This window comes from Trypanosoma equiperdum (genome assembly GCF_001457755.1).
Source record: "Trypanosoma equiperdum strain OVI genome assembly, contig: ctg_1667, whole genome shotgun sequence".
Lineage (NCBI taxonomy): Eukaryota > Euglenozoa > Kinetoplastea > Trypanosomatida > Trypanosomatidae > Trypanosoma > Trypanosoma equiperdum.
In genome coordinates, this window is record NW_027123690.1 from 43 (window position 1) to 9,781 (window position 9,739).

Here is a 9,739-nt window from a genome sequence, read left to right on the forward strand (position 1 = left end):
TGGAAACAGCGCATCAACGCGTTGCCTTGTTCTTCGGGCTTTTGTGCTTCTCCAGATTTCTCCGGTGATTCCCCTTCACTCAAGTTGGAACGAGCGAGGAGGTTGTCTGCGAGAACATTTGGAGTGCGTAATGGTTCCGCTGTTGCCTCATTGGTAGGGCACTTGTTTGGCGCTTGTGCAGCAGCTTCAAATGTCATACTTTCGCTTCCTTGTGGTTGTTAACGAGAAAAAAAACTCAACTTCCTGGTGATATTAGTTATTCTACTCCAAATTAAAAAGATAAGGGAGGAAGAAGAAGTTGAGGAGAGTCACTTCTGTCACACAACCAAGGTTATACAGACAGAAACTAACGTGTAATAACCACCGAAGTGGTAATACAAAGGTATTTAATGAGGCTCTGCCGTTGCGCATAATTACGCATGGGGAGAAACATTGGGCGAAGAAACCAAAGGGAAGGGAGGTTAATTACAGAGAGCAGCCGAAACAGGCTTCATGTGCCTGAGGTGCATACTCTCTCCTTACCTTCCACAGTGTTTCGCCTCGAGTGTAATGATACTTGCAATAGCACTAAAACACAATGTGAAACACGACAATCGTCTCTAAACATGACGATCTCTCGATGATTACCTTGGGGGGGGGGGAATTGGCATTTTCATACAATTTGCATCGTTTTCCCGTTAATTTCCTCATAGTTGCTGTTCTTGTTTCCAGTCGCTTCCGGTGAAGGAGTCTGGGACTTGAAGCATTTAAAATAAGGTGATAGTTTTTTTCTTTGTTTGCATTGCCAGACTCACGCGCTGAACTCCGCCCACCAAAGGTCATGCTTAAACGCAGAAGTTGTACCACCCGTCCCACTCGCCTTTCACCATTCACCTACACAAACGGACTGAAAAGCGCTGTGAACTGCTTCAACAACAGTTCCCAAGTAATTTCCAAGATGATTCCCTGCGCGGTCACACTCAAGAAAAAAAAAAAGAAAAAAAAGAAAAAAGAAGTCAAAAGTCACTTATTTGAAACCGACATCATCCGGTAACGTTTGCTTAATTTCCTGGCGCATACACATGCACGTGCGCACGAGGCACACGTGTCTGCATGCACGACGTACAGAAGTAGTAGAAACAAGGGGTAAAGAACCCAAATGCCGGAAAATATCACGCTTAATGGTGACAACACGCTGAAAGACTCGGAAGACGGAAGCCGAAACAACAACAACAACAAAACGGAACATTAGTAAGATATATATATGAATCACCTCACATGTAACTGTGGGTTGCTCGCATTGGTGCAGGGTTTGTTACGTAATCCGCGGCGGCTGCTAGGCAGTGTTTTCATCTATTACTCTTTGAACCACATCAAATCCTTTTATTATTATTATTTTTTTCTTATTAACACTCCAAATATCTCTTCCTTCCGCTCTTCCGAAGACTTATCGTGTCTTTGAAAAGACGGAAGGGAAATAAACAAACAAACACAAAATTTATGGGGGTTAAGTAGGATATCACTCTGCTTCCTTTCACTGATTCTACTCCCTATGAGGTTTTGAATTCTTTGGTACAGCCTGCCCCTCAACACCGTCACCATCGTCGTCATCTTCAGAGCGAATATCATCTACTCGTTTCCCTGTCAATGAGTTAATTGCAATTTTCATAATGAGTGTGAACCAATAGACATGTAGTCCTTGCAGGACTCCTTGCAGAAGAATAATGAGGAGACAGTAACTCCCCGTGAACATCCGTATCTTCACTCCGTATACGATATTCGCTAAAGCCAAATAGGGCAGGCACACCAACCTGAAGAATACGAAAAATAGGGTAAACAAAGCAAAACATACATTTACTGTGATTTCATTAAATATAACTCTATAGAGAAGGGAGGGCTTCGCCTTTGTTTGTTTGTCCCCACCTCCATTGTTTTTTAATCTCTGCGCGCGCTTACCTTCTGCAGATACAACATAGTTGATGACTTTTCCGGCGGCCAGCATGATGTCACTCGCATCATGAATGAAAAGCACGTACACCCCGAAGCGATGCTCGTAACTGCAGTGGGAGAAAACAATGAGCGCACAAGTCACAATATGATGGACAAAGTACTCCACAAAATCGGAACGCCTGATGTCATTTTCTACCGGAAGCGCCAGCATTTCTGAGAAATAGAAACCGAGTCCTGACTGGTAATAGCACATTAATCCCCCATCAGGCTTGTAAGGATGCGGGGTCAGTAGGGCAATGCGGTTCGACTCGCTCACGGGAAGACCAAACCACGGTTTTGTGCACTGTACAGCGTATCCAAATACAGCGGATATGATGTAATAGACGGTTAGCCATACCTGATTCTGGAACTTCCTCAGTTTTCGGCGCTGTGCGTTGTTCAAAGTTGCCTTACTGCCATCCTTTGGCACCACGACTTGTAGCCAGAGTCCGAACCGCGAAAGCTGCCTTTGGGCAAAAATACGAAAGATCAAAAAGGCGAGGGTCCACGGCAAACACAACAATAATTGTGGGAGTACCGTCACGTCGAAACCAGCACCTCCCCAGCCGCCACTCTGCAGTATAAACTGCACGGGACTGGTCAGCAGTTGCGCCCATTCTTCGCCTGTTAGTGTGATGTTGTTCGCTAGTTTGTCTGATGCCTCACTCCCGGTGTGGTTGTAGTAGGACACGAAACCATACTCCCGTGCTCGTTCTGGCGTCATTGCGTACATGTCCCCCAAAGGTTGCCGGGCCATGGGGCAACAGTGGAAGGCAACTGTTGGAGTAAATTGTGTTGCACTGAACTTCCCTGAGAATACCCTGCTTAGACTGAAATTGCGACGGAAAGGGGGTAAAAATAAAGAAAAGAAATCGGGATTAGTGCAAAGGCAGGCGACACCAGGAGGGAATGGAGAAGTGTCTGGCGCAGAAAATGAAAACGGTCGCAAGGATATGCCTCCGTCCCCAGAAAACGGCTTTCGCTACTTTTTTTTTCCTCTGTTGTGATGGCACTTGATGGGAAATTTACTTCACTTTCCAGGGGTTTACTACAGGAACTTTAGTAGTTGACCTGTTTCTACAATGTTGTATAACCACTGGATGCAACACAGTGATACAAACGCGTCAGCGCTTTCCTACCCCAACTAGGTGTAACTCGTCGCGGTATCCCTCATTCGCTAATTCTTTACGATCTTGCTGCTGTTTTCCTCACAGCAGCATCCGACACTTGGGCACTGGCTCCAACGTTTCTAGCGGGCTCACTACCTTTTACTATCGTGTTGGAGGCAACAACTGCTGCAAGTGCACTAGGGGCAAATAACTTCAGCCATGGAAGCGAGCGTGGTGGTGGGCCCTGAGAGGCGTAACAAAGCTGCCATCCATATACCCACGAGAAGGAGCTCCCGAGTCGTAGGTAATCTTCCAGCGTGTGGGCGATAAAAAATAGCTCATCACATTCTTCTGAACTGCCATTACCGTTCGCCACTTCAACTTCTCCATCCGTTACCACTCCATTATTGCATTCTTGCTGCTTCTGTTGGTATTTAACGCGCCCCCATATCTCAGGATTATGATCTGGTACGTGCTCTCCAATGCCAGGAAACGTAAGGTGTCTAAAATCATACACCAGCAGTACCTCACACGCCTCACCAGCCCCACACGTTGTAGCCAAAGTACTTACCCCCTCCTCTCTGGCAACACGATTCACCACGTCCCGCAATGAAGCATACGGGACACATGGCGACAAAAGAAAGAACCGCGGCCAACATTTTTCAGCCCAATTTTCGTCATCTTCGGCGCCCTGGCTGTCGCTCGATGTCATTTCCATACCTTGATTAGCTGCATTCTTTTTGGACGTGTGACGATACATTGCTTTGGCTTGTTGCGACAGCCGCTCCGTGACGTCGACGATTCCCTCAAGTGCATTGATGCATAAAGAAATGATTGGTTGGAGTGTGGTTTTTTTCGTCGCCGACGTCCCGACACTGCGGCGACAATGTTGCTCTACGGCTGCCGCAGGCTCGAGGACGCCCAACAAGCAAAGGGATTCACTTGCTTTTACAAGTCCGATATCAGCTAAAAGAAGTAACAATGCCGCAGGTAGGAGCGGACGAACTCGGAACTGTTGCTCTGACTGAGAACGCAGAGGATCTAGCGAACGGATCCAGCTATTGCTCCACGCTTCAGCGCTCTGACGCAGTTTTTCCACCTCCTGAACCTTGTTAGGATTCTTCTCAGATACAGCTCTCTTACCTGTCGCTATAAGAGTTTCTTGCAGCTCTGTGCCATGTACTGCCTTCTCCTCGCCGAGTTTGATGAGGAAAAAGGAAACACCATACTTTGTAGCTACCCGGTTAGTAATCGTCTCTAAGAATGATGAGGCGGGAGCACTAGCGGATAACGTCCCACTGGTATTTCTATGTGGAGATCGCGTTGCCTTTGACCTCGATGCTTGCATCTTCTCAACTAGATCTATTCGTCACGCGACCAAAATTGTCAGCGCACCACTGCGTCTTTACTGTTTTCTTTGTGTTCTTTTTGCGCTTACAAAAAAAAAAAATGTGAAAAGCGATGAGGCAGGGAGGGGGTTGGAGAAAAGGCAGTAATAAACAGTAGCGGCTAGGTATAAATGCAGGCGGGGGAAATTGCCAATGTGAGAGCGCAAATGCGGTAATGGCATGTCGGCATGAGGCAAACAAAATACGAGCAACAACAGGCGGCACCCCTTTTTACGCTCTGTAAACAAACTGCTCCCTGTCTTCTTGGTCACGCACAATATACTCCTTATCAATTAATCTTCTCAACACCTCCTTGAACTCAACATCACTTAGTTGAAAATGATGTCGAAGTGACTCTTGGGTGAACTGAAATAAATCCTTGTAGGAGCCGTGCTGTACTGTTTTCAACCGGTGCATTACCGCAGCCTGAATCGCCCCTATCCGTGTCTCTTGTAACCCTTTGGCAGCCTTTTCGTTCGTTCGGGTGCACGTCGTCAACTGCTTCCGTTGGGAACGCTCGGGGAGGAGGTTGAAATGTGTGTGTGACGAAGTGAATTCAGGGTTGAGACGGAGAGCTTGCTGTGAAGCGGTATCGGCTCTCTCGGCCACCTTCGCTTCTTCCTCTTGTGGAAGCACCAGCAATCCGTTAAAGATGGGCTTGCGGAGCTCTTGCTGCAACTTCGCCGTTTCCCATTCAACCTCCTTGGCCAAATTTTCCCACGTAACGCCCGCGCCCGCAGCCTCGCTAAGGCAGTTGAAGATCTCGTAGTGTTCCAAGGATCCCGTTACCAGCTTCTTCCCGCGGGGGTATGCGATATCAAAGGTTACACGTTCAAATGTGGTTCGAATCCATATCAGACGGCGCGTTGAATGCCGGTTCTGATAGAACGCGGAGAAGCCGTCCATGGTGTTCTTCAATGGCCTTGGTACGCGCTCCAGTTTGGGATATACGGGCCAAGCATGAGGTGAAAGAATGCTTGTGGTGAGTTTGACGGAGAGTGCTGCATTTCCAATATCCTGCATCTGCTGTTGGTTAAAAGCCTCCGACATCTCATTGGCCGTTTTAACATCTTCGCACATCTGTACCATATGCTGGACCGCCTCACGGTCGCCGGGAAATAGTTCCATCAGATAGCGGCACATGGATCCCTCAAACTGAAGCCTCTCGTGACGCAGTTCCTCAGTGCTCACGGCGTTATCGTGAGGTTTCGGATGAAGGATGCTCAGTAATCGGATAGCGAGGTTTTCCTTATAGAAACTGAACAATTGAGTCCGACCGGAGAGGCCCTGTATAATTCGAAGTGCCGCTCGGAGGTCCTCATTGCCGCTCAGGGAACCGTTGCCTGTTGCCGGTGATGTCTCGTTGCCTCTGAGCAAATACTCGTACACATTGTAAAGAAGTTCTTCAACAAGCGCGCTGGCACCGCGCAGCTGGTGTTGATGATTAGCAAGTGCTGTCTCTAGAATGTAGTAGAAACAGCCTTTAGTGTCGTTATCGCTGGTCCTCGTACCGAGTAAGCAAGCTTTGAGTGCTTGGATGCCGCAGAGGCAGTCAAACACACGCTCCGTACGGATCAAATACGTGATTAAACGCTGAAGTTGCTTTTTTGGCGCATCGTTACTCAACAAGAAGGAGTTCACTGAAAGGGGTATTTGTTCCTGCAACAGCCTTCTGCACACACTTGCCATTACAAAGGAACCAATGTCCTTGTTCCCATTAGCAACGTTTTGTGTCAATAGGGGGCCCACACCTATACAGTCCCAATAATGAATATCACGGCACAGTGGTGAACCAATACACGCCATAACATCTGCAACCTCCAAAAGGAGTTTCAACGGATCCTTTTTTTCGCCGGAAGTGGTACGCTCAGTTGAAAGAGCCTCTACTGACTGCGAGTTAGCAGTGCTCGGTGTAAACTCTTTGTTGTCAACAGCAGGAACACCAAAGAGGTTGTCAAACATTGGTTGAAGTGTCAGCAAGAGCAAATGAAAAAGGTACGTATCGTCAGCGTCAACTGGGGAGCCCTCCACGCCACTTGCCATGCCTTCACCGCTGAGACTTTCTGGGTTCCATAATAACGCCATGTTTAACATAATAGCCTTCACCCACTCCTTGTCCACGCTGGGGATATCACCTAATATTGTGAGCTCACTGAGCCAATACTGTGGCCACCTTTCCAGGACAAAAACTTGGCGTGTCTCAACGTTGTTCGCCTTGCGTTCCAACATTGCCAAAAGCGCATGGCGATTGAAGTACATTTCACATCCTTCAACTACGCTGCGGAGTGCAGTTACGATGATACGCCTCTCCGCCGTGCGAGCATCGCAGCTGAAGAGCATGATGAGTTGACAAATATCTGCCAGGGCGGTTTGCAACTGCTGCCGCAGTGGAGGCGGAAGTTTGGCGCTTGAATTGGTGCCTTCCCACTGTAGCTGGCGGCACCACCGAAGCGTCCACGTCAGCAACTGTTCCAAAAGCAACAGTTCAGCCCCCTCGCTAAAGTTGTCGATAATTACTTTGTGAAGAAGTTCCTCAAACTTGCTAGTATCTCCCAAATTCATGTCCCATGCGAAGAAAAATGCCACCAGGGCTGGAAGCCGTCGGATGACGTTCCGAAGCTCCATTGCATGTTGGATTGCCTCAAGTGATTTTTCTCCCTCAAATGTGACGTTTTCATCGGGAACGCCCTGTCCCTGTGGTGGCAGTTGTTGTTCCCCTGATTTCTCCCTTTCACGCTCACGTATTCCCGCCAGGCACCTTTCCATCTCGCGGAGTTCATAACTAACGATTCCTGTCACCCAGTATAACAGCAGAGCATTTACATTGTGCGTGCAGCGAAGGCTGTTGTATATTTCGTTGTACCACTGCAACCACTTCTTACGACGTGTCACGGGTGTTTCCGTTTCTTCATTTCGGAACAGCAGAAGCTCGCGGTTGAGCGTCACTTCGAAGAGATCACGAAGCGAGGCTGAGAGGTACTGCGGTCGTTTTGTTTCCCCCGCGGCGTATGCCTGCCGAAGCTTCTCTTCGTAGCTGAGTCCGTCGGAGGAGGTTTCCTCTGCAATAAGAGGAGGCGGGAGACTCGTTTTCATCCCCTCCTTCCTTTTCTTTCTTTTCTTTCCTTTTCGTCCCCCCTACTTCACCTCACCTATCATTTGTAGTTAGTTTTACAGATGTACGAGATGGGTAGAAGCCAGTGAAACGGTTCCGGTTTGATCAACAGCCCCCTACCTTTCTTGTTATTATTGAATGCTTCAGAAAAATGATTGGTGTGTATTTTCCCTTCTTATTTTTCCCTGACCCCCTGACACTGATGTGATTAATGAGGAAAAGCACGACCACTACTCAATGTTAGCACAAGGCAAAGATAACTCAATCGCTGTTTTTTTATGTTATGGTATTAAAATGACAAAAGGGGGAAAGTTGTTTAGAGTTTGTATTATCCTTCACAAGCGAGTAGCCGATACACCAAACAATCAGTTGCAGTGGTGCCTCACCTGCAATAAAGTAATAACGATATTAATGTTAATAACAATGCAAACCATATTAGGTAAATAAATATTAAATAAATAAATATATATAAATGTATTATATACACAAGTGTGAGCACATGCAAAAGTGCATGATGTGTACTTGGGTTTCGAATGCTTGGCAAAACAATCTAAATACCGCTAAGGTGATCTTAAAAAATAAAAAAAGTAAAACTCTAAAAATGGCAAGCGGGCGGAATAAAAACGAAGTAAGTAAATGATGACAACAACAACAATGATACCAACAAAAGTATCATGTAAGATGAGAAGTCCACCACTCCATCTCGTAAACAACCTTCTATGGTTTGAACACACTGGTAGATCACCAGCGTTGGCTCCACACATCACTACGCTCTATACGACGCGTGGGATTCCATGATAACGAGTTACCCCGCCGCGTATTCTTCTCCTTCTTCCTCATCTGATGCAAAGAGGGAATTGGATGAAGATACGGAAAGGTGCATATGGGAAGGAAAGGAAAAAGAGAAGGGATAGAGTGAAAGTGGAAAAGAAGACAACATCGTTGGAGGGGCACACCTGTTAGCAACTATACAACGAGCGGGCTCCGTGGCCACACTACTTATGTCACTGCTGCTTTCGCTACTGGATCCAGCACAACCGTCTCTCAATACACATTCCAAAGGCACCTCCCCACGCGGCCCATCCCAATGAGGGCCAACGAAATAACAGGATCTGCCATAAACTATGTGACTCTCATCGCGTGAACCGCCTCTCGCAGTTGGTGGAAAACAACTGGAGAGCGCGCCGCCGGCGTGTTGTGGGTCTGTACCGGTTGTCCATCCAGCAGGACTGCTACTTTCTTCCTCATCCCACTGTTGCTCACCTTCTAAAAAAGGTATGGCATTTGGTTCATCTGCTGCTAATAACAGGGCGGGAAGCGGTACAGCAATACGGTTGCTCAACCCCCACGACGGGAAATGCCTGGTTTCTGTTAATGCGCTGTTTGTCATTTGGTTAGTAGGTGAAACAACCATTCCCTCAACAGCAAGTTGGTGAAGAAGGCTTACATCATCTGTCGTGAGAGGGTGTATTTGCTGTCGCGCCATACGTTCATCAGCGGCATTAGGGATTGCATTGCCGTCCGTAATGCCGCCAACACCACTACCGCCATTGAATATGACCGCCTCACCTTGATGTCGGTAATCACCAACAATTAAAGGAGGATAATGTTGTGCAAGCGTCACAACTGCAGTTTGGCCCGCTGTGCCATCTAAACCGTTGGCCACTCTTTCCCTAATCTGCATTCGATGCGCTGAGCGACGCACGAGCACAACTACCAGCGCAATCAATACGCATATGTTCACAAACACCAGCAGCGCTAGCATCACGTAAAGAATGGAAATCGGCATTTACTACCCCTATGTACGGCTGCCTTTCCCGTCACCGTACCGTGTGCAACCTTGACGTTTAAATAAAGCGAACAAATGGATTCACATAATGAGAGTGAAAGAAATAAAAATGAGGGTGAATACAGGCTATTCTCTTTTCCGTTCTTTTCTTGTTTTTGTTTGTTTCAAGTTAATGGCACGATGGTGTTGAAAGTGGTTCGCACGTAAGCGTCTACAAAATATCGACAAACAATCACAAATACCCCTTTCCTTTTTTTAATTTTCCCTCTTTCCCTTACTACCCGAGCCGCAACAACACCCCTTTAACAGGAGTAATGGAACAATCAGACAAATGCGAACAACCGCGCACATTTAGAAGGTCACTTTTTTTTTT

The 9,739-nt window shown here is 47.2% G+C and overlaps 4 protein-coding genes and 1 pseudogene across 5 annotated transcripts in view; all 5 read right to left on the reverse strand.

Moving 5' to 3' along the window:
* Positions 1 to 1,522: 1,522 nt before the first annotated feature.
* TEOVI_000498100 (Sphingosine N-acyltransferase, putative) lies at positions 1,523 to 2,725 on the reverse strand (the record flags this gene model as incomplete). The annotated part of the gene is made up of 1 exon (XM_067222635.1): positions 1,523 to 2,725. The coding sequence occupies one exon, from the start codon at positions 2,723 to 2,725 to the stop codon at positions 1,523 to 1,525; it is 1,203 nt and encodes a 400-aa protein (XP_067078736.1).
* Positions 2,726 to 3,153: 428 nt separating this feature from the next.
* On the reverse strand, positions 3,154 to 4,425 carry TEOVI_000498200 (uncharacterized protein; the record flags this gene model as incomplete). Its single annotated transcript, XM_067222636.1, has 1 exon — positions 3,154 to 4,425. One exon carries the CDS (start codon positions 4,423 to 4,425, stop codon positions 3,154 to 3,156), a length of 1,272 nt encoding a protein of 423 aa, XP_067078737.1.
* Positions 4,426 to 4,696: 271 nt separating this feature from the next.
* TEOVI_000498300 (Cullin family/Cullin protein neddylation domain containing protein, putative) lies at positions 4,697 to 7,558 on the reverse strand (the record flags this gene model as incomplete). Its single annotated transcript, XM_067222637.1, has 1 exon — positions 4,697 to 7,558. One exon carries the CDS (start codon positions 7,556 to 7,558, stop codon positions 4,697 to 4,699), a length of 2,862 nt encoding a protein of 953 aa, XP_067078738.1.
* Positions 7,559 to 8,382: 824 nt separating this feature from the next.
* TEOVI_000498400 (uncharacterized protein) lies at positions 8,383 to 9,366 on the reverse strand (the record flags this gene model as incomplete). The annotated part of the gene is made up of 1 exon (XM_067222638.1): positions 8,383 to 9,366. The coding sequence occupies one exon, from the start codon at positions 9,364 to 9,366 to the stop codon at positions 8,383 to 8,385; it is 984 nt and encodes a 327-aa protein (XP_067078739.1).
* Positions 9,367 to 9,643: 277 nt separating this feature from the next.
* TEOVI_000498500:pseudogene overlaps positions 9,644 to 9,739 on the reverse strand; it is a 536-nt pseudogene continuing 440 nt past the window's right edge. The window contains exon 5 of the mRNA in view: positions 9,644 to 9,739. This exon is cut by the window's right edge and continues 18 nt beyond it. Coding sequence covers positions 9,644 to 9,739 — 96 coding nt within the window.